Genomic DNA, 24,081 nt, shown 5'->3' with positions numbered 1-24,081 from the left:
AAAAGCAAGCTAGAAGGGAAGAAACACTTTCTTGGCTTGTATTCAACTATTGTGCTTAATTTCTTGGATTTTTGGTGAAGACTGCTTAATGCTTCCTTTTGCATCAGGAAACAGGAACAATCTACACTCATCATCAAAAAAGTGTAGTGGTAGATGTTGAGGCCCATAACCATAAAAGAAAGTTAATAGCATATGTTGGAGGACTTGACCTATGCAAGGGAAGATACGACACCCCAAATCACACATTATTTAGTACACTGGAAACCATTCATAAAGACGACTTCCATCAACCTAACTTCACGGTAATCAAAACATCTTTTTCTAGCATATGATCTATTTCCTATCTTCTCCTCTAGTTGGTGCATATTTGTTCATACTTATTGCCATGTATGGAGGGTCATGACAACAAGTAAATCTTAATGCTGATAACGTTTGAAGTCTAGATGTAACCAAAGACACAAATATGAGTGACAATGAGCAAAAGAAGAAGAAAAGTTATAACTTTTCTAATTGTAACAACTTGAACTTGATATTGGCTCTCTTTTTTCTTCTTTCTTTTCATTTCCTTTGCTTTTGATTATGTTATGCGACTAAACAGGGGAATATGGTGGGTTGTCCAAGAGAGCCATGGCACGATTTACACAGTAAAGTTGAAGGTCCAGCTGCATATGACATCCTAAGAAACTTCGAAGAGCGCTGGCGGAAGGCCTCAAAGCGCCACGGGATTCACAAGATGAAACATTCATTTGATGATTCCTTACTGCAGCTTGATAGAATTCCTGACATTGTGGGAATAGATGAGTCTTGCACCATAGAGGAAGATGATCCAGAGTCTTGGAACGTCCAGGTATTTGTTGAAATTATGTCATAAATACTTTACTCATTTCGGGATCTAAATTTATTGTGTAATCTAGGTTTTTCGTTCCATTGACTCCAACTCGGTTAAAGGTTTCCCCAAGGATTCAAGAGAGGCTTCAAGCAAGGTAAGTTATATCTCCATTCATCTCTTTTCCCTCATCTTGTGCGTGTGTGGTGTTAATGAATATAACTAACAACTTTGCTGCATTTGAACAGAACTTGGTATGCGGGAAGAATGTACTGATCGACATGAGTATACACACGGCTTATGTAAAGGCAATTCGTGCAGCTCAACATTATATTTACATCGAGAACCAATACTTCCTTGGATCATCATACAATTGGGCTCACTATAAGGACTTAGGTGAGAAACTTTAACTTCTATCCTATAATCAGCTGCTATGTCTAGGAGCATAATACAGAACAAGAATTATTTCTGATGTGTTTGTTAAAAGGGTGTTGAGTTTTCTTTCTCTACTTCTTTTGTCTAAGGATGAATGAAATACCTTCTTATTTCAGGTGCAAACAATTTAATTCCTATGGAAATTGCTATGAAGGTTGCCAATAAAATTAGAGCAAGGGAGAGGTTTGCTGCATACATTGTTGTTCCGATGTGGCCAGAGGGAGTTCCAACCAGCACACCTACTCAAAGAATTCTTTTTTGGCAGGTGGGCCTTTACATTCTCACTAAGTTAAAATATTTCATTTCATGAAAAGCTTGAAAAACTTTTATCTTAGCGTCTTACAAAGATTTAGTTCAAGTTCAGTGATCAACAATGGAACATAAACTTACATATCAATACCATGACCAATGATATTATAAAGATGCTGTTTATTTTCTTTTTTTCATCTTGTGGAAGCTGATGATAATCCACATTCTTGCAGTATAATACAATGCAAATGATGTACGACACCGTCTACAAGGCTTTAAAAGAGACAGAACAAGATACAGAGTTGGAACCCCAGGATTATTTAAATTTCTTTTGCCTAGGGAATCGTGAGCCGGAAGTAGGAGGGCCACCATCAATCACCCCCAACAAATATACTCCAGAAGTACATTATTAAACACCTTAACGAGTTTATAGTGATTCAAGTAGAACAATGGCGTTTCATAGTAGTCTTGCTTCTAACATGTCTTTCAATGTATAACAATCCAGGCCTTAACTAGGAGAAACCGACGATTCATGATATATGTCCATTCAAAGGGAATGATAGTGGATGATGAATACGTGATATTGGGTTCTGCCAACATCAATCAACGCTCTCTCGAAGGAACCAGAGATACAGAAATTGCCATCGGTGCATATCAGCCTCAATATACATGGGCAAGCAGATCCGCTAATCCACGTGGAGAGGTATAAATCAAGAATGGGTATTTCTTGATTGGATTCCCATCATTAGAACCGCTTTCGATTCATACCGAAAGTATATGTTACAAAAGCTGTTCTGCACTGCAGATATACGGATACAGAATGTCATTATGGGCAGAGCACACGGGAACGTTGGAGCAGTGCTTTGAGCAACCGGAAAGCCTGGAATGCGTGAGACGCATGAGATGGATGGGTGAGCTGAATTGGAAAGCGTTTGAGTCTGATGAAATGGTTCCACTGAGAGGCCATTTAATGAAGTATCCTGTACAAGTAGATAGAGTTGGAAAAGTTAGGTCTCTTCCTAGCTGTGAAACATTTCCGGATATGGGCGGAAGGATCATCGGAACATTTACTGGCCTTCAAGAGAATCTTACAATCTGATAAGGAACTAGGTTTGATCGAATAAACCAATCAGACAAAAAGCAAGTGTAATACACTTGTCTTTTGAATGTTTGACCAAACTCGATATGGGAGCATCTTGTCCAGAGTGACAAGAATTTGCTCTTTATTTGTGGTCATATAGCACAATAGTTGCAAAGATCATTTTTTTTCTCTTGAACTTCTTTTCTTCTTTCTGTCACATTTTAGAATGAAATAACCATTGGAATGAGGAGAATGGGTGGGAAAGCCACATTCCCCAAAGATACAATGGCCATTACAGGGACTGGTAGAATGACCCCATTTTAGCAACCTATGTAAGTTTCCTACTAGCTTTGTAAATTAATGTAGTATAGATGTGTTGGCAATCAGTTGTCTGTGTAAGCCATATAGATGAATTTACTATGACTTAGTAACAGTGGAATCCTTTCTTGGTGCCTTAAATAATACGTTATGCGTTTGTTTTATGAATTCTTGATTTTCAGAGCTACATCACCTGAGTTTGAGTTGCTGATGTTTGAGATGTGTCCATCACCTGGTAACTAGTACTGAATGAAGATACGTCAATATCTAACTTGTTATGTTAGTTTAACGTATTCATTAATGTATTTTATGCATGTTTTCTTTTGTACTAGGTGTCGGTTAACTTTGTACATGTAGTCACAACATCAAAAGAGTGGCCTGATTATGCAAAGAAGGGTAAGAAAACAATAATTGGTCTATCTTTCTGCAATAAGAGGCAACAATCTTATTAATGTTCTTTTTCGAATTTTACATTTCTCAGAGAGGCATCAACACTTAACTGCCTCATCATCAAAGTTGCCTTCACATCCAAACACGGAAATAAACAGTCGGCAGGCATCTAATTGAACGCAGCTTTGCCATGTTCGATGATGCATACACACATACATCATTATTAATATTATCATCCCAATTATGAAATGAAAAGTTGGCATGCATGCTGCCCTCTCACTGGTTAGGCTTAATCCGTAGAATTAAGAATGTTTTTGGCGATGCCCAATGCTTCCAATTTTCTGATATACGGAAGAATGCTGGAACATGGGAGTACTTCCTGGAGCCATGGACTCGCCCGAGTCAAGATTGTATGGAGCACCGGGGATATAATTGTAGACGACGAGTGGTGTCCTGACTACGTATGTTCCATCTGTCCATGTGATCGCGCCTGACGTGATTGGATGCTGTGAGATGGCCGGCCCGGTGACACTAACGGTGAAAGTTTGGGTTTCTCCAATGGCTGAGAATGTGAGAACAGATGGTTCTACTGTAACACTGATCAAGGCTGGCATGTACAAGCTGGCCTTGTAGGTTGAGTTTGCTGCACCGACATTGGTCACTGTACGGGTGAAGGTGCCCGTAATTGGCTGGCCGTCTTCAACGTACAGGGAGAATGATGGGTAGTTAAGATCCCAGGCTCGTCCAGGTGTTGTGCTGGCACAAGTGCTGTTGTCTCCTGTGACTAGCCTGAGAGTGGAAGTGTTGTAGCCCTGTTTGCAGAGGAAGTTTATGTAATCTGTTTCGGATGCATCGAATACTAGCCCAGGGTCCCTTGCAGCAGTTGGATTGATTTGACCAGAACCATAAGCGAATTCAAGATCTTCGTGTTTCCTCGGGTCCATGACATAAGCTGATCATCAAGAAATAAACCGTCATGTGAAAGCGAATAACCAGCAATTCTAGATGACATTATGAGAACATTGCAGGGCTAAATGATAGGAACTTATGTTTTTACCTGTAGTCATGAGGGCTGATTTAATGGCAGCAGGAGACCAGTTCGGGTGAAGAGATTTGACAAAGGCAGCAGCACCACTGGCATGAGGACAAGACATGGACGTGCCTGAAATGATGTTGAAGAGTGTGCTCCTTTCGTCATCATAGTAGACAGAGGACGGTGACAATGGGGACCAGCCAGCAAGAATATCCACACCAGGGGCTGTGATATCAGGCTGATATTTGGTGTACAAAACAGTTAGGCATGAATAGCTAGAGCTACAAATAGATTTCCTGATGAAGAAATATTTTGGTGATCACCTTGAGAATGTCTGGGGATATGGGACTTGGTCCTCTGGAAGAAAACGAAACGACAATTGGAGCCATGGCGTCTTTCCATTCATCGCTGTAAAAAATGGTTGCCGTGGGATTTCTGGAAAGAAAATGTCCCATGTAAGTTATAAACTTATTAAAGAGACTTGCAAGATGAACTAGTGCAGAGAAAATAAAGGGTGTGGAAGCACCCACTCTGTGCTTCTGATGTATTCCAGGACACTTTTTCCGTCTTCAGGGCTGATCAATGTTGCTGGTAGTGGCCAACTGAAGGCAACATCAGGATTCTCGACAAGCACATCCGCCATGATGGTGCCAACACCATTAGCAAGCAGAATTCCCGAACCATCCCATAAGGCCTCACAGAAAACAATTTTTCCAGCCACTATGTCAGCATTCATAGCACCAGTTATACAATATTTGGCAATATCTGGACTGGAGCCAATGGTATAGTTTGCGGCATCTCCTCCCCATATTAACGGATATGAAGTCCCATTGAGATCAAAGGTGTTGATGGTGATTCCCTTCATTTATTCAGTTCAAATTTGTTAGAAACAGAAGATGATATTGTTTAGCTTCAGGCGAAATCTTTTAACTTACAGTGAACATTTGACCATTTCCAAGTTGCATTCTTGCGACAAACTTTCTGTCGATGGTGCTGGCAGCAACTGTCAGGGACCAAGGTGCATAGTTGGAAACAGTTACAGGGAAAGGACCAGAGTTCCCTGCTGAATTTGAGGTCAAAATTCCGTTCCTCATGGCGTGGAAAGATCCGATGGCAATAGGGTCATCAAAATAATCATCAGGCCAATCCGATCCCAAGGAAACTGAGATGATATCAACTCCATCCGCAATTGCATCATCAAAGGCTTTAAGGATGTCCGCAGAACTGCACCCAAATGCCCAGCAGACTTTGTAAACCGCAATTCTTGATTTTGGGACTCCTCCTCTTGCTATGCCCTTGGCAAGACCGAAGTAGCTTGCTTCAACCTCAACCCCTGCAGCAGTTGATGCCGTGTGGGTTCCATGTCCTTCCGTGTCTCGTGGAGATGGGATATCATCATAACGAAACGAATTGTCACTGTTGTAGTAACGTGCACCGATGATCTTACTGCAGTGATGCCGCTCATGTTAGACAGATCACATCTTGTCTTGATGTAAACTCAAAATTTTCCTACTAAGTTCTTACTTATTGCAGGTGAAATTTGCGGTCATGCAGGTACCCTTCCATTTGGCTGGCGGAGGGCCAAAGCCTGAGTCGTTGAAACTTGGGTGCTCTGGCCAGACTCCTACAGGAATAGGCAGCAGAACATGTAAGAACTTCAAACGAAGTTCTGGATAGCATTGAACATTAGCTCCCTTGTGAGGAGGATCGGTGACATGATAGAGATTTCATCAAGTTACCAGTGTCTAGGAGGCCAATAATGACATCTGATTCCTGAGGAGCTCCAACTTTGTCTATGGTGACATTCATGAAGTCCCAAGACCTTGTAGTATGATGCTTGAATATACGGTTTGGGTTCACCGAAATCACTCCTTCCATTTCTGCAGACATTTGTGTTATTTTGGTTTCAGCCTAATATTTCCAGTTCTTCTTAACCACTTCTATTTCCTGCTCCAAGATTGACTCACCTGAAATCCTCGCAGCTTCCTCCTGCGTCAGCTTGGCTGCGAACCCATTAAAACTTCTCCCGTAACTGTGAACTAGTGAGTCTTTGGCTGCTGAGGCACTGGATCACAAAATACAGATGCTTTCAGTATTTAAAATTATTACAAGAATCAACATTAGAGGAAGAGAAATTTATGCAACCTTCCAAGTACTCTGTGCAACATGGCATGATGTTTGGATGCAACCGATACATCTTCTTGAGGCCGACCTCCCATGTAGACAACATGAAGCTGCAAAGGCAACAAGCACTCTTACAAAGAGAAACACAAGGCAAAAACAGATATTAATTCGGCCAAAGTTAGGCCAGTGAATTTATCCATACCTTCCGTTCTTGACAGTGGCAGTTGAGCACAAGAGCTGAAAGCAACAATGGATAGAGAAGTGAAAGTATCCCGGCTTTCGCCATTGTGAGTGAACTCTGTTAATGGGATCTGATGTCCCATTTCCTGAGACTTGAGGTTTATATAGAACTAACTTTGTGGCTTGATTTCTCCACACCGTTTGATGAGCTTAACCGGCGGAGAAACTTCAGTTGGCTGCTTGTGTTTATTGAGAAGGCCGCCTTTGTTCTTGTAGGCAATTTACAACCAAGAGCACATCAAACCAAACACAGTCTTAACAGCTCAGGTGATAATGACATTTGTTGAGGAATGGATTATAGGATTTGGGACAATCCAAGATCATCAATGGAGGACTGTTTTCACAACATCGGATGAAGTGTGGATGCATTGTTGCTTACTTTTGTTGTCTGGTGCTTTCTTTGGATAATGGTTTTTAGTAAACTAACTTCTAATACTCCCTACCTGCGCTTGTTTCATATGATGTTGGTGTAACACATTAGATTGGCTCGAAGGAGCTTGGCTTTCTTGAAATTTTTGTTGGACACGATATTTACTGTCTTGCACGTATTAGGAATATGTGTAGTTTGTTTTCGTTCAGAATGATTAGAGACACGAAGTGTAATATTGTAGATTAACTCAAATTCGGAAATATTCTAATAGTCTTCCACCATTAAAGGTTAAATTTACAACATATTACGTTAGTTTGGAATATCATCCAAAATAATCCCCCCATGTTCGTGTGCTTGAGCCACTCATTTTAAATTTTTTAAAAAGCATTTTTAATTTAATAAGATTGATAATTTTTTTTAAAAAAATTCATGATATTTATTCAGTGACACATATATATATTTAGTATTTAAAGTTTATATTAAATTTTATAAATTATTCTAATGCTATTATTTATTTTGCCATAGTAAATTAGTATTTCTAAAAATATTTAAAAATATCTTCTAACAAATTACTTGCACAAAAATGTTATTTGAATTTTTTTTTTTTTTTTGTAATTGGATATATTTATCATGTCCAAATAATTTAGAGGTATTATGATTCTAAAACAGTTCTTTTTTTTTTAATAGAATTTTATTCTTTATAATTAAATAGACAGACTTGACGTAAAGTAGGTGGGACCCTGATTACTCTTATTACTAATAAAAAATATTAAATTTGAATACAGTTTTTTTTATTAAAAAAAAAAAGGGCGTCTTATCATCCATATCAGTGAATAAACAAATTTATTTTCGACATTTCTGACATAATAATTCAAATAATTCTTCTTTCTATATGAAAGCCAAAGTGAAAATAAACTCACCTTGGAAATATTACATTTCGAAAATAGACACTGTAAATAAATTAAATCAGGCTTTAGTATCCTATTGACAACACAAATTTTCTAAGATTTTCTTGTTTTAGGGGGTGAAAAAAAAAAAAAAAAAAGCCGTCTGTATCCAAGCGGAGAGTTGGGTGCTTCTGAAAAAATGTATATTACTTTATCAACTTGCACATCGTAAAATAACAGCATATTTATAAATGTATATTGATCAGAACAATTAAAAGTAAGGTTAGTTACACTTAGATTTATTTAAAAAATATAAAATTATACTTTTTTCCTAAAATAGTTCTAAAATTACATTTGCACCCCTTTAAAATTTCATTATTCATACATGACCTTTTTTTGTTGGGGAAAAATATTAAATGAGAGGCAGAATTAAAAATTATGCAACATTGTTTGCTATGTTAGTATTTTTTGTCCCAAACTCAACAAAAGGGATCAGGTGTAAAAGGAGAATTTTTGGAAGAGGTGTAAATGTAATTTTAAAATTTTTTTTTGGGGGAAATATAATTTTGTATTTTTGGAGGAGTTTAAATATAATTAACCCTTAAAATTATTTGCACATAGCATTAATAACAAATTATATTATTACTCATTTATAATCGTCCATAACAATAATTAATTTATTTTAATTGTTGGATTTGACATTTAGCATTATTCTACATGAACTTACATATTATAGCCATGTATTTGTGATCATGTTTATAATACAAAAGGAAAAAATGCAAGTAATTTGGTGATATTACAAGTGAGCAAATTATTTTTTTATGAAAAAAATAGTAATTTATTCTCCTATATTTTTTAAAATATAGCAATTTACCCCTCTGTATTTTTTAAAATGAAGCAATTTACCCACAAAAAATGGGTAAATTTCATTAAATCCTAATGTAAAATGATAGAAAAATTCCAGTCCCTTGCATATAGGGATTACAAAAATTGAACTTTTAGATGCATCAATGAAGACAGATTCGGAAGATGAACTGTGTCTTGATGCTTACTTTATCTGCAGCTGATGAACATATCAAGGCAACCTCAAAACTAAAAATAAGTAACAATGCATGCAAACATCATCCTATGTTGTGAAAACAGTCCAGTAATGATCCTGGATTATCCCAAATGTTCCAAAAATAATGTTATTATCACCTGAGCTGTTAAGAATGCTCTCAAACTAAGGCGGGGTTCTCAACAAATACAAGCAGCCAACTGGAGTTTCTCTGCATGCCAGTTAAGCTGATCATCAAATGATGCGGAGAAAACAATCCGCAGAGCCAGTCTTATATAAACCTCAAGTCGATCTCAAGGAATGGGACATCAGATCACATTAACAGAGTTCACTCACAATGGCGAAAGCCCGGATACTTTCACTTCTCTATCCATTGTTGCTTTCAGCTCTTGTGCTCAACTGCCACTGCAAAGAACGGAAGGTATAGATAAATTCCCCAACCTAACCTTGGCCGAATTAATATCTGTTTTTGCCTTCTGTTTCTCTTTGTAAGAGTGCTCGTTCCCTTTGCAGCTTCATGTTGTCTACATGGGAGGTCGGCCTCAAGAAGATGTATCGGTTGCATCCAAACATCATGCCATGTTGCACAGAGTACTTGGAAGGTTGCATAAATTTCTCTTCCTCTAATGTTGATTCTTGTAATAATTTTGAATACTGAAAGCATCTGTATTTTGTGATCCAGTGCCTCAGCAGCCAAAGACTCACTAGTCCACAGTTACGGGAGAAGTTTTAATGGGTTCGCAGCCAAGCTGACGCAGGAGGAAGCTGCGAGGATTTCAGGTGAGTCAATCTTGGAGCAGGAAATAGAAGTGGTTAAGAAGAACTGGAAATATTAGGCTGAAACCAAAATAACACAAATGTCTGCAGAAATGGAAGGAGTGATTTCGGTGAACCCAAACCGTATATTCAAGCATCATACTACAAGGTCTTGGGACTTCATGAATGTCACCATAGACAAAGTTGGAGCTCCTCAGGAATCAGATGTCATTATTGGCCTCCTAGACACTGGTAACTTGATGAAATCTCTATCATGTCACCGATCCTCCTCACAAGGGAGCTAATGTTCAATGCTATCCAGAACTTCGTTTGAAGTTCTTACATGTTCTGCTGCCTATTCCTGTAGGAGTCTGGCCAGAGCACCCAAGTTTCAACGACTCAGGCTTTGGCCCTCCGCCAGCCAAATGGAAGGGTACCTGCATGACCGCAAATTTCACCTGCAATAAGTAAGAACTTAGTAGGAAAATTTTGAGTTTACATCAAGATGTGAAACCTTCTGTCTAACATGAGCGGCATCACTGCAGTAAGATCATCGGTGCACGTTACTACAACAGTGACAATTCGTATTATTATGATGATATCCCATCTCCACGAGACACGGAAGGACATGGAACCCACACGGCATCAACTGCTGCAGGGGTTGAGGTTGAAGCAAGCTACTTCGGTCTTGCCAAGGGCATAGCAAGAGGAGGAGTCCCAAAATCAAGAATTGCGGTTTACAAAGTCTGCTGGGCATTTGGGTGCAGTTCTGCAGACATCCTTAAAGCCTTTGATGATGCAATTGCGGATGGAGTTGATATCATCTCAGTTTCCTTGGGATCGGATTGGCCTGATGATTATTTTGATGACCCTATTGCCATCGGATCTTTCCACGCCATGAGGAACGGAATTTTGACCTCAAATTCAGCAGGGAACTCTGGTCCTTTCCCTGTAACTGTTTCCAACTATGCACCTTGGTCCCTGACAGTTGCTGCCAGCACCATCGACAGAAAGTTTGTCGCAAGAATGCAACTTGGAAATGGTCAAATGTTCACTGTAAGTTAAAAGATTTCGCCTGAAGCTAAACAATATCATCTTCTGTTTCTAACAAATTTGAACTGAATAAATGAAGGGAATCACCATCAACACCTTTGATCTCAATGGGACTTCATATCCGTTAATATGGGGAGGAGATGCCGCAAACTATACCATTGGCTCCAGTCCAGATATTGCCAAATATTGTATAACTGGTGCTATGAATGCTGACATAGTGGCTGGAAAAATTGTTTTCTGTGAGGCCTTATGGGATGGTTCGGGAATTCTGCTTGCTAATGGTGTTGGCACCATCATGGCGGATGTGCTTGTCGAGAATCCTGATGTTGCCTTCAGTTGGCCACTACCAGCAACATTGATCAGCCCTGAAGACGGAAAAAGTGTCCTGGAATACATCAGAAGCACAGAGTGGGTGCTTCCACACCCTTTATTTTCTCTGCACTAGTTCATCTTGCAAGTCTCTTTAATAAGTTTATAACTTACATGGGACATTTTCTTTCCAGAAATCCCACGGCAACCATTTTTTACAGCGATGAATGGAAAGACGCCATGGCTCCAATTGTCGTTTCGTTTTCTTCCAGAGGACCAAGTCCCATATCCCCAGACATTCTCAAGGTGATCACCAAAATATTTCTTCATCAGGAAATCTATTTGTAGCTCTAGCTATTCATGCCTAACTGTTTTGTACACCAAATATCAGCCTGATATCACAGCCCCTGGTGTGGATATTCTTGCTGGCTGGTCCCCATTGTCACCGTCCTCTGTCTACTATGATGACGAAAGGAGCACACTCTTCAACATCATTTCAGGCACGTCCATGTCTTGTCCTCATGCCAGTGGTGCTGCTGCCTTTGTCAAATCTCTTCACCCGAACTGGTCTCCTGCTGCCATTAAATCAGCCCTCATGACTACAGGTAAAAACATAAGTTCCTATCATTTAGCCCTGCAATGTTCTCATAATGTCATCTAGAATTGCTGGTTATTCGCTTTCACATGACGGTTTATTTCTTGATGATCAGCTTATGTCATGGACCCGAGGAAACACGAAGATCTTGAATTCGCTTATGGTTCTGGTCAAATCAATCCAACTGCTGCAAGGGACCCTGGGCTAGTATTCGATGCATCCGAAACAGATTACATAAACTTCCTCTGCAAACAGGGCTACAACACTTCCACTCTCAGGCTAGTCACAGGAGACAACAGCACTTGTGCCAGCACAACACCTGGACGAGCCTGGGATCTTAACTACCCATCATTCTCCCTGTACGTTGAAGACGGCCAGCCAATTACGGGCACCTTCACCCGTACAGTGACCAATGTCGGTGCAGCAAACTCAACCTACAAGGCCAGCTTGTACATGCCAGCCTTGATCAGTGTTACAGTAGAACCATCTGTTCTCACATTCTCAGCCATTGGAGAAACCCAAACTTTCACCGTTAATGTCACCGGGCCGGCCATCTCACAGCATCCGATCACATCAGGCGCGATCACATGGACAGACGGAACACACGTGGTCAGGACACCACTCGTCGTCTACAACTATATCCCCGGTGCTCCATACAATCTTGACTCGGGCGAGTCCATGGCTCCAGGAAGTACTCCAACGTTCCAGCGTTCTTCCGTATATCAGAAAATTGGAAGCATTGGACATCGCCAAAAACATTCTTAATTCTAAGGATTAAGCCTAACCAGTGAGAGGGCAGCATGCATGCCAACTTTTCATTTCATAATTGGGATGATAATATTAATAATGATGTATGTGTGTATGCATCATCGAACATGGCAAAGCTGCGTTCAATTAGATGCCTGCAGACTGTTTATTTCCGTGTTTGGATGTGAAGGCAACTTTGATGATGAGGCAATTAAGTGTTGATTATGCCTCTATGAGAATTGTAAAATTCCAACAACAATATTAATAAGACCGTTGCCTCTTGTTACAGAAAGACAGACCATTCATTCTTTTCTTGTAAGTTTTTTTTTGCAAATCAGGTTGGACCAAATCAAATTAATTACAAAGCACGTATAATATACTTGTCATGTGATTGGTCACTTTTACTTAATTATCTATAATCCCATGACAAGTGTATTGTACTGTTCATATTCTTTAATTGTATATATCAATCCCACGACAAGTGTATTGTACTTATTATATTATTGGTTAAAATCCAACCACCTTGATTTAAGTTAGAACTTCCCTTCTTCTCTTACCCTTCTATCCAAATATGATCACAAATGGTCCTGCCATTAATGACGCCGACCAACATTGATAGTTTTACAAAGATGGGGTATAAAAATTGTCGTAATGTGAATATGAGGTGGCAAAAGTAATTTAGTGGCGACTAGCAAGACCAAAAGTGAAATTTTACAATTGTAGTCTCAAGTTGTCATGCACCTTTCATTTATTTATATCTATGTACTAATATAAAAAGAAATGTCTTTTTCACTCATAAACAGCTATTTGTAATACGCAATACTCAATTTTTTTGTTGTATCGATGGTACTCTTAAGTTAATTTTTTTTTCTTATTTATTTTTTTGTAATTGGATGTGTTGGTTTATATATATTATTCTTAGTTATAATATATTTTAAAGTATGAAAGATTATTTATTATATGCACGTAGGGATGATATGCTCCGACTCTACTTTCTATTGAAAAATTCTTTTAGTTTTATTTGTGATCTTAATTACTTTAAAATGTGATAAATTCCATTTTTTTCAAGTCTAATTAGCCACAACAATAAATAATTACAACTTTATTTGTATGCATAATGTCGGAATTATCAATTTAACGTATATTTGTTTGATATTCATAAACTAATAAAATGGCTTGTAATATTTTTTTCATTAAATGTAGCACTAAATACGAATTATTTAGCAATAATTAGTAATTATTTTAATTTACATTCTTAGGATTGAAAATCTTTTTTATTAAGGATAAAGCACTGTGGTCTTTTCTTTTTGAACTGTGCTATTTAATATCTAAGCAACTATGATTTTTATATTAAAAAAACAATACAAATTGTTCAGAATGATTACTTACTATTGCTCATCAATTCAGTCATCACAAAGAGAAAAAACAGTTGGAACGAATTGTAATAAACTTATAATCTTTTAAAAACATCTATACTCATATATTAAGCCTGACACTTTCTAAATTTAGTCCGAACACACAAATACTTCATGTCCTTTTTAAAATAATAAATAAATTTTCTGACGAGGTGCCGATATAATTTACTTCAAAGGGTTCTGGTTAAATTTCTGCACTTGAGGGGTGTCAATGTTAGTTGCAACTACAACCTCAAGTGTGTGTACTTGTAATTTTATAAAAAATATGAAATATTTGTGTAATTATACCAAATTTTAAGAAGCAATTCACCCTGTATAATATAGTAAAATTCATTGCCTTGATGGAAAACAAATGGAAATTCAAACTCAAACCGGGTTTCGTTGGACCTAAACCAATAAATGGCAAGTGCAATACACTTGTTATTTGATTGCACTTGCAATTTATTGGTGTACAATTGAAGAAAAATTATCAATTCCCTTACTTCGAAATTGATTTGATTCGATAAAACCTGATTTAGGTAAAAAAATTCCGGAAAGAAGTTGTACTTGTGTAAAGACACCAACTAAGAAGGACCATTTTCCAAGACATGTGAAAGAGAGGGGTGTTCTCCCCATTCAAACAAAAACTTTATTTATCATATTCTTTGGCAATTCCAGAAGAAATCAAGGATCTTAACCTGCTTTCCTCAGCAGTTTTCTGTTGTAACAATTTAGTTTATTGCACAACATCCAGACTCTAATGTCTTAGACATGACTTGTGCCTTGTCCAAGAATGTTTTCTAAGGAAATAACATGGTATTCCTGATTATTGTTATTATTATTTAGTATAGAAGAAAGCATCTTGAATCAGAGATTCAAGAATGTCTGACGATTCCACTCCTGTGATCCTTGTACAAGCCGTTGAGAACACGTTTCTTTTCGGGCATGGAGTTAGAATCTTCCGAGTCTAGAGTATAAGGAGCACCAGGGATGTAGTTATAGACGACAAGAGGACTTCTGACCGCATGTGTTCCGTCCCTCCACGTGATCGCCCCTGACGTGATCGGCTGCTGTGAAATCGGAGGGCCGGTGACCTTAACTGTGAATGACTGCGTCTCTCCAACAGCTGAAAACGTCAGGGTCGATGGTTCAATAGCCACACTAATAAGTGGCGGCACGTCAATGCTGGCCGTGTAAGTTGAGTTTGCTGCACCCACATTTGTCACTGTTCTAGTGAATGTGCCCATGATCTGCTGCCCGTCTTCCACGTATAGTGAGAATGACGGGTAGTTAAGGTCCCAACCTCTGCCCGGAGTTGTATTGGCGCAGGTGCTGTTGTCTCCTGTGACTAATCTCAGAGTGGTAGTGTTGTAACCCTGCTTGCAGAGGAAATTGATGTAATCTGTCGCTGATGCATCAAAGACTAGCCCAGGGTCAAGTGCAGCAGCAGGGTTAATGTGTCCAGAGCCGTAAGCGAACTCAAGGTCTTTGTGTCTTTTTGGATCCATAATGTAAGCTGAATTATCATGAACAATTATAGCAGGGTTAATTGGTTCGTTAGGTAGGCAGTGTTGCCGCGTTAGTACAGTCTAAGTAGGTGAGGATGTTATAAAGCGAAATGTTGATAACATCATGTATATATGATCTAAATCAGTAGTCACCTGTTGTCATGATCGCGGACTTGATGGCAGCAGGAGACCAATCAGGGTGAGCAGCTTTAACATACGCAGCAGTTGCGCTGGCATGAGGGCAAGCCATTGATGTGCCAGAAATTACATTGAAGTATAGGCTCCTGGAATCTTTATAGTAGATTGAAGGTGGCGCTAAAGGAGACCAGCCGGCCAGAATATCCACGCCAGGGGCAGCAATATCAGGCTAGATCATCAGTGAAATGGTACAACATGCCATTAGACAGAATATCAGATGGTGTACACATAAAGTTTGGAGAAGAAATCATCGATCACCTTGAGAATGTCGGGGCTAACAGGGCTTGGCCCTCTTGAAGAAAACGAAACAACTGTAGGTGCCATTGCATCTTTCCAGGTCTCTCCCAGCAAAATGGTTGCCTCAGGGTATCTGAAAAATGTGTAACCTAAAGTCATGAATAGGGATGAACACTAACAATATCGATGAATTCTATAGAAAGAGATGCCTGAGAAAGAAGTGCATACTTTGTCGATCTTATGTATTCCATGACCTTTCTAAAGTCATCTGGACTAATCAGTGTTGCTGGCAACGGATAGCTGAAGGCATAGTCAGGAATTCCGACAGTTGGATCCATCATAATGATTCCAATGCCGTTAGACAGAAGAATGGCCGAACCATCCTGCAGACCTTCACAAAGTACTATTTTGCCGACTAACATGTCAAGATTCATTGCATCGGCTTCACAATATCTTGTATAATCTGAACTGGAACCCATGGTGTAGTTTACAGCATCTCCTCCCCACATTAAAGGATAGGAAGTTCCATTTAGGTCAAAGCTATTGATGGAGATTCCCTTCATTTTGGAGATAAATTTAGTTCAAAGGGAATATAGAAGGACGGATGAGAATATTAACTATAATTATGATGCAGGAGCAAATTTTAACTTACTGTCAAGATTTGCCCATTGCCAAGTGCCAAGTTGGCCGCAAATTTCCTGTCAATGGTGCTAGCAGCAACGGTCATCGTCCAGGGTGCAAAGTTGGTGACTGTGACAGGCTCAGGCCCTGAATTCCCAGCTGAATTTGAGGTCAAAATCCCATTTTTCATGGCATGGAAAGATCCAATTGCAATAGGGTCATCAAAATAATCAGAAGGCCAGAAAGATCCCAAGGAAACCGATATTACATCAACTCCATCCCCAATTGCATCATCGAAGGCTTTAAGAATGTCGGCAAGACCACAGCCAGAATCCCAGCAGACTTTATACACTGCAATCCTTGCATTAGGAACTCCTCCTCTTGCTACACCCTCGGCTAAGCCTAAAAAGCTCGTTCCTGGGAGTTCTACACCAGCAGCCGTGGAGGCCGTGTGGGTGCCGTGCCCTTCAGTGTCTCTTGGAGAATGGATATCTGTATCATCGTAATCATTGTCGCTGTTGTAGTAACGTGCGCCAATGAGCTTGCTGTGGAGAAAAAGATGAAAGAAGATACCCGTAAATACATGAAACACTGTCCTCAAGATATGTACACTTGTTTCAATAGTATAAGAGATGCATATATACTTGTTGCATGTGAAATTTTTGGTTTGGCATTGGCCCTTCCATTTAGCTGGTGGAGGACCAAAACCAGTGTCATTAAAGCTAGGATGTTCCGGCCAGACTCCTGCAAAACGTAAAACTAGAGTTAGTATAAAATGGAGCGTAGATAAGGTATAAAAACGCCTATTGATCAATCACCGGTGTCAATGAACCCAATAATGACATCTCCTTCCTGGCCGGCTCCAAGTTTGTCTTTGCTGAACCCCATGAAGTCCCAAGACCGTGTCGTGTGAAGCTTTAGCATGCGATTAGGGATGATGGAAACAACTCCCTCCATTTCTGAAACCACATATTCATCTTACTTTCATGAAAATGTTTGACACATCACATGTTCTCGCAATTCATTGTTCTGAGATTGTCTCACCTGATATGCTAGCAGCTTCTTGCTTGGTAAGCTTGGCTGCAAATCCATTGAAACTTCTGTCATAACTGTAGACTAGTGACTCCTCAGCTGATGAACCACTAGAAAATCACAAACATTCGGATGTTAATAACATCAGCCACGATTAGGACAACCAACAAATATAATTACAACTGCTTCTAGCAATTCTTTTCCTCTAACAGATCATATTTGAGGTTTGAGTATATTACAAAAAGATCCCACAATTTTAGAAAATTACACTAATATCTCCTGCTTCTAAGAAAAAAACATGACTATAAGGAGTCAACAATGTTTTTCACAATATGTTCATTGTAACTCTTAGCTTTGATGACCTTTCAAGCACACTCCTAAGCATGGAGTGATGTGTGGATGCTAGCGACAGATCTCCTTGAGGCCGATCCCCCATGTACACGACGTGTAGCTACATGAAAAACGTAGCACCTCTTAGACAAAAAAAAAACAAAGACAGAGAAACTAGGTCATTTCAGCAGAAACAAAGACAAGAACACAAGTAGTAACATTTTCAACGTGCCTTCCTTTCATCGCCACGGCAGTTGAGCACAAGGGCTGCTAGCAATAACGGATACAAGACCAAAAACATCCTGATATTAGCCATTGTAAGTGTTGTTGTTCCTAGTAATTATTAAGGTAATTAGGTGATGATATCTCATCAGCATGTCTGAAACTTGGAAGTATATATAGAGTAATGACAGATCCAAAATTGTTTTCTCCGCATAGTATCAGAGATCTTGATTTGTCAGCAGGCCGAACTTGTGTTTTGAGATTGTCGTCAGTTAGGATTTTTCTTTCTTTCTCAGGGACAGCAGAAGATCCTCATAGTAAGCTGTGAAATATTGTTGATGCACTTAGATTCTGGTTGTTTTAGTGTGCCTCCTGACATCTTTGGCGGCATCTCAAATGTTTAATTTAAATTATTTTTTAAATTTAGTTTGTGATAATTGATTACTATTTATATTTATACAGATACTTAAAATTGAAAGATAAAGTTCAGTCAAATTAAGTCCAAAAGGGTTTTTAGTCTATTTTTAAAACATTGAGGGATTTAATTTAGATTTTTCTTAAAAATACATTAAAGTAAAATAAAAATTTAGACATTTATTTATTGAATCAACAACCACCGTTGACTAACAATTTCCGTTAACATTTAATAGCATAGGACCATCAGTGTCAAAATTATAAAATTTTGGCGCTAGAAATGTCGATCCTGTAAAGCAAGGAACCAAAAGTGAGAATGACCCTGTCTATCTGGTGCAACCAAAAGTGCAATTTTGCCAAACTAAACAGTCACAAGCCAATAATCCTAATTTCAAGAACAAATGAATCTATCCAAACCTAATCACCTCCAAGGCCTAAAAGTATGAGAATAGGTTACACCACATATGAAGAACATAGAAATTTAGGCAAGACAAAGATATAATACTTCCACAATAGATTTCACTAAGATGTTGAGTACAACCATGATATACTGGTCTTCTACAACAATCTATTAAATCAAAAGGGAAAAAAGAATTCAAATCAACTACAGATAACACTTTCATCTGCCCAAACAAATCACCCAAACAATGGAAAATATAGTTATTTTTCTATCTGCTAAAACAGCCAACTCCATGCCAACACATTGTGTGCCTCGGACTATCTTCAGTGGCCATTAGCCAAGGTGCCGTTCTCAATAGCCTTCTTGGCGTAGAATCTTCGGTACTTGGAATCGACTTCGGTGAGGTAGTACGTGCCCGGTGCGAGAAGACTGCAGTCCTTGCTCGTTACGAAACCCTTGCCTCCATATCTGTGCTCCATTAGCTGCATCGTTTCGACGAATTTTTCTGGTGGGAACTGCATGGAAGAATGTTTTTTGTAATCAATTCTTCTAAAGAACAAAGATTTTGAGAAGTACGAGTTATGGGATTTGAGAAAGTTGGACGACAGTAAGTTTAAAGAATTGGGTCGAGATGGAAATGGGAGGACAATGGCGTACCTCATGCCTAGATTTCAACTTCTCTGAAACATTCATTATGGTTGCAATATTAGACAGGCTAAAAGGATGTTGCCCCTCGTTGAAACGGAGAGAAAACATGGTGGCTGTCAGGCCACTGCCGTAGGAAAACAGTATCACCCTCTGCCCAGCCTGAAACAGGTAAGAAAGTTACAGTTATTTTCTACTGACAACATTCATAGAGTCAAAAGAGCTGAACCAGCAAGATTTGTAATCTTTACCAGAGTTATATTTTTATTGTGGAGGAGGGATGCAAATGCAGCATAGAGTGATGCAGTATACATGTTTCCAACTTGTTTCGGGATAAGTGTAGATGGCTGGACTTTGGCATCATATAATGGCTTCGCAACTTGTTGGGATGCCTGTAGATCCACTCAAATTAGCTCACAGAAGTAATATCTTAGCATAATGAATTGTCTGAACTTGGGCAACGAATCCAGTGTCACATTGTTTTTGGATTTCAAACGAACATACAGTTAGTATGCTGACAGATTATCAGCAGCGAAGACATAGTTTTAGAAGTTAGATGATTCAAACCTTCTCAAGATCACGACTTTGGTAGCTTTCCTCATTGCTTAATGATGAAAATGGTGCAAGCTTCTCTTTAGCAGCCTCATCAATGGAGCTGCAAATTAATGGCAGAGAGACGAGTAAGCAGAAACCCTTTTGACCCATTAGTATTCCTCTATAGATGACCAAGATATTCACCTGGCACTCCTCGTAAAGTCGTTGAACAACAATCTGGCGAAGCTCTTCTGTACAAGCTGCAAATTTCAAGTAAAATGTTAACATAATTTATATCCGGGTGATTTATTACTTTATGCAGAGTATAGGGTAACATTCTACACTGGTTATACATTAATTACCTTGTTATAGGGAGAATGAAATACGAAGTAGTCAGCATCAGCGACTGAGAACTGCTTGCCCTCTAGCTTCTCATACCTATCACGCGATAACAGTAAGTACCCTGTGATAAAATTTATACACAAAAATGGGTAGCTTTATCTGCAGGAGCTTACTTTGCGCAGAAGCTTTTGTAACAAGAATCGAGTGCCATGAGGTAACAAGTTTGAGAAAGCTTGCCATCAACAACCTACAAGTGTAACATTAACCATAAGAGAACGGAATAAAGGTAAATTCAGCAGATCGAACACAAATTTACAATTTTTGAGGCACTTGTGAAGGACTATAATTGATAGAGTAGAAGTGGTTGAGAGGAGGATTACCGGATATTCACTGGCAAGGTCGGGCTTGTAAAAATCATAAACATGGGCCATGTGGCTCCCTCTAAGCTTGCTTTCGAAAACAATAGGAGCATTTGGTCCTATTAGCATGGCAATAGCTGCAGCCCCACCAGTTGGCCTAGCTGGTCCCTCAGCATAGACCTATCAAATGAAGCTAACTGGTAAAGAACCAAACAAAGCAAGTATCTATTCGAATCTAAATCAACAGTATGTTAATATCGGGATAAATGCAAAATATTCCAGCGGGAAGGTGAAAAGTCTGAGTATAGTTTGAATACTAATCAAATGTTAAACAAATCCGCTTGCTCAGCGAAAAAAGCAAGAAGAAATTTTGGCTGGCTCCAATTATTTTAAGAAAATTTTAAATCCTAGAATAGAAGTTTATAAAGATGATGCCCATACCGCACTGTCTGTGCAGACAACAAGCCCGTATCGTCCATCCCATGAACTACTCTCCACCCAATTGACACAGTTAAATAGTGCAGCAGTACCCCCATAGCACGCATTGGTTGAGTCGACACCTTCTATGTCGGTATTTCCACATTTCTGGTTGCACACATGGAAAAGAAAAGGATGAGTATAAGTCAAGGATGTGAAGCAAAGAGGAGGAGCAATTCAAAAAGTGGCAGGCATCATTATATCTCAATTGTCCTGATGAAATCAAGAAAGCATTACACTACTTTTTATTAAAAACATAATGGACCAATTACAGTTTGAACAAGAAATGTAAATGATATTAGCACGTCTGACGGTAGTTAATTAATCGTGACATTAAGATTTGGCTAGAACAGAGCTGCGGCAAGTTGCTTTCTTTAGCAAAGCATCGGAGGATATTACTGATAATATCTAAGAACCTTTTCGCTAACTTAGTAGGTACATTTTGCTATTATAACCTCAACTACCCATAATTCATGACAAAACCACACAACAGTCAAGAAAAGAAGTGAACTAGCAGAGGAAAAATGCAAATAAAATCACAAATACCTCAAAGATTGGCATCAGAAATGTCTTAATGGATTTGCTCTTATCAAGTACAGTCTCACTTCCAACTTCAAGACGCCCAATCTGCTTCGGATCGACCCCATACTTTTCAAGGAGGGAAGTGACAGCTGTCATACTGAAGTTCCAAAAGTTAAGAATTGCTAGAGAAAAATTAACTTCTAACCAACCTCTGTAAAAACTCAATGTGGCCTATGAAATAAATTCTTATTAATCAATTTTAGCATGTGATAAAAGAAACCGCAAACAAAAGGGTGAAGTTTCTGTTAAAGAAGTTCACAGAGCAATACCAATCTTTCCTAAAACCATATCAACAATTCAAAAGATCTACTTTTAACTTATTATCCATATTACAACATTTTACACAAGCTGAAAAGCAGCTATATATCCCTTTATAGTATATAGTAAACGCCCACAGCATTCATTTCACTATGATATGATCGATTATAAACTGAACTACAACAGCTAGACTCCTTTCCACGTTGAGGAAAATGAAGTTAACATGGGATTGATCAGGAACAAAGCCTCGAATCTTCTCTGGCGTAGCTCAGAAACTACACTAACAAAAAACTACCATAATCTTCCAAGATTTATTCGCATAAAACACTACAACAACATTAATTCCCAACATGCAACCCACCCAAAACATACACAACATCAAGGTAAGTTATATTTCCTCTTTCCCCTGGTTATTCTACTCATACTCATACGAACAGAACATCCAGGCTATACCTCATGGAAATGACATCTTCAACCTCAGCACAAAATGCCATGCAATCTTGTCCAAGCCCAATTGTGTACTTCCCTTTGCTTGCTCCATCATGGACCTCCAGCACTTCCTGTAACAAGCACATCAACACTCATCAGAAAAAAGATAAGTATAGTGGAACAGATGCTTAGTGTCAATGATCTTCAAATACAATCATGCAGACAAACAGTACAAGATATGCAATCAGCTGTAACACCAACATAAAATTGCACAGAAGATGCTAAGATCTGTTTTTCTCCACTTATAGTAATCAAGAACTGCAACCAATGAAAAGCAGATAAAGAAAGCCAATTTGTACAAAGTGAATCTGGATTTTCAGGGAGGAAAGAAAAGGAGAAAAGCTAGAAATCAGAAAAGGGGTGATCAAAATGAACTCAGATAGAGGATCATACCAATCAAACATTCAAATATCAGGTGGGTCCACTCTATAAAATTCTAATAAATATAAACCCAAAAAATTACTTCGGAAGAAAACCATGCTCTTAGATTTTCTTCCGCCATCAACATCATTCCTCACACTGAGATAAATCTACCCAAAACCCAGAAATATAAACGCCAAAACCAAACAAGAAAAAAACAGCTAGTACAAAGCACGAAAAGTGGAAGTCTTTACACCTACGTGGGATGTTTTTGAGACGCGTCGATTCAACTTGGAAAATCAAGAAAAGTTCACCTGCTGGATGCAAGTGGGAGGAAAGTAAATTTCCATGGCGAGGATCCCCACATTCTTGGCCATCTCTTTTTCGTCACTTGCAGGAAATGCAGATCAATTAAGCAAGCAGCCAGAAAGTGGTTTTGCAAAATCCGAAACTGGGCTTTTCCCTTGGCAGTAATCCAGGAAATACGCGAGGAAAGAGGTGCGTGCAAGCAAGAGAGGGAGAGAGAGAGAGAGAGAGAGGTTGGAATGGTAATGGGTGGCTGAATGGTTAACAGAGAGAAGTTGGTGGTCTATATATAGAGAGAGGGTGGAAGAGTGAGTAAAATTGCCATATTTTCTGCATTTTCCCATTTTCTTTGCTTCCACAGCCCCCAAATGCAGACTTCGTGAATTTCCACTCACCAACCATATTTCAAACTCCCAACACATTTTCTTCAATTTTTTTCTCCTTTTCTTATTGGATAATTTCACTTTCCTTGTCTGAAATTTAGTCTAATTATAATTAGATATCATATAATTTGAAAAGTTATATCTATTACATCTGAGGTTTACTTTCATCCAACAAACAAATCATTTCGTTAATCAAAATTCAATAAATTTGATAATATAAATGAAGGGACTTATTTATTAGACGGAAGCAAACCTCAAAAGCACTAGATGTAATTTTTCAAAATACATGATATCTACATACAATTACACAAAACTTCAAAAAAAGAGAATATAATTATCCCCTTTCTTTTTTAACAATACATTTACACTTCTAAATTATGATGTATTTATACAAATTACTCTTATTTTTAGTATAATCACAGAAACCACCTTAATTTCTAAGCAATTAAATAATCAATGATATTAATAATTAAAATATATATGTATAATTTTTCAAAAAAATATTTATATAAATGATATT

At 38.5% G+C, this 24,081-nt stretch overlaps 5 protein-coding genes across 5 annotated transcripts in view; 2 read left to right on the top strand and 3 right to left on the bottom strand.

The window, feature by feature from the left end:
* LOC105164160 (phospholipase D beta 1) overlaps positions 1-3,077 on the top strand; it is a 4,997-nt gene extending 1,920 nt beyond the window's left edge. The window contains exons 3-10 of the mRNA XM_011082754.2: positions 108-302; positions 599-847; positions 915-983; positions 1,075-1,222; positions 1,378-1,526; positions 1,744-1,911; positions 2,016-2,213; positions 2,316-3,077. Of these exons, the coding sequence (XP_011081056.1) occupies positions 108-302; positions 599-847; positions 915-983; positions 1,075-1,222; positions 1,378-1,526; positions 1,744-1,911; positions 2,016-2,213; positions 2,316-2,609 (1,470 nt within the window). The 3' untranslated portion in view covers positions 2,610-3,077. The remainder of the gene's footprint in view (positions 1-107; positions 303-598; positions 848-914; positions 984-1,074; positions 1,223-1,377; positions 1,527-1,743; positions 1,912-2,015; positions 2,214-2,315) is intronic.
* On the bottom strand, positions 3,375-6,801 carry LOC105164159 (cucumisin). The gene is made up of 10 exons (XM_011082753.2): positions 6,659-6,801; positions 6,478-6,566; positions 6,300-6,397; positions 6,072-6,212; positions 5,857-5,956; positions 5,268-5,778; positions 4,863-5,191; positions 4,656-4,767; positions 4,357-4,570; positions 3,375-4,251 (listed from the first exon to the last, which is right to left on the bottom strand). The coding sequence occupies exons 1-10, from the start codon at positions 6,740-6,742 to the stop codon at positions 3,602-3,604; spliced, it is 2,328 nt and encodes a 775-aa protein (XP_011081055.1). The 5' UTR covers positions 6,743-6,801; the 3' UTR covers positions 3,375-3,601.
* Positions 9,312-12,766, top strand: LOC105164245 (cucumisin-like). Its single transcript, XM_011082858.2, has 10 exons — positions 9,312-9,431; positions 9,524-9,612; positions 9,693-9,790; positions 9,878-10,018; positions 10,134-10,233; positions 10,312-10,822; positions 10,899-11,227; positions 11,323-11,434; positions 11,520-11,733; positions 11,839-12,766. Exons 1-10 carry the CDS (start codon positions 9,348-9,350, stop codon positions 12,486-12,488), a joined length of 2,328 nt encoding a protein of 775 aa, XP_011081160.1. The 5' UTR covers positions 9,312-9,347; the 3' UTR covers positions 12,489-12,766.
* Positions 14,481-18,174, bottom strand: LOC105164244 (cucumisin-like). The gene is made up of 10 exons (XM_011082857.2): positions 18,023-18,174; positions 17,823-17,911; positions 17,473-17,570; positions 17,247-17,387; positions 17,073-17,172; positions 16,460-16,973; positions 16,036-16,364; positions 15,829-15,940; positions 15,526-15,739; positions 14,481-15,380 (listed from the first exon to the last, which is right to left on the bottom strand). The coding sequence occupies exons 1-10, from the start codon at positions 18,104-18,106 to the stop codon at positions 14,740-14,742; spliced, it is 2,322 nt and encodes a 773-aa protein (XP_011081159.1). The 5' UTR covers positions 18,107-18,174; the 3' UTR covers positions 14,481-14,739.
* Positions 18,913-23,455, bottom strand: LOC105164158 (hydroxymethylglutaryl-CoA synthase). Its single transcript, XM_011082747.2, has 12 exons — positions 23,187-23,455; positions 22,477-22,583; positions 21,730-21,862; positions 21,148-21,291; positions 20,728-20,886; positions 20,521-20,594; positions 20,368-20,443; positions 20,210-20,265; positions 20,039-20,126; positions 19,723-19,863; positions 19,484-19,633; positions 18,913-19,341 (listed from the first exon to the last, which is right to left on the bottom strand). Exons 1-12 carry the CDS (start codon positions 23,247-23,249, stop codon positions 19,150-19,152), a joined length of 1,383 nt encoding a protein of 460 aa, XP_011081049.1. The 5' UTR covers positions 23,250-23,455; the 3' UTR covers positions 18,913-19,149.

The sequence above is a fragment of the Sesamum indicum genome, linkage group LG6 (assembly GCF_000512975.1).
Source record: "Sesamum indicum cultivar Zhongzhi No. 13 linkage group LG6, S_indicum_v1.0, whole genome shotgun sequence".
Taxonomy (NCBI): Eukaryota; Viridiplantae; Streptophyta; class Magnoliopsida; order Lamiales; family Pedaliaceae; genus Sesamum; species Sesamum indicum.
This window is presented reverse-complemented; position numbering and strand designations above follow the sequence as displayed.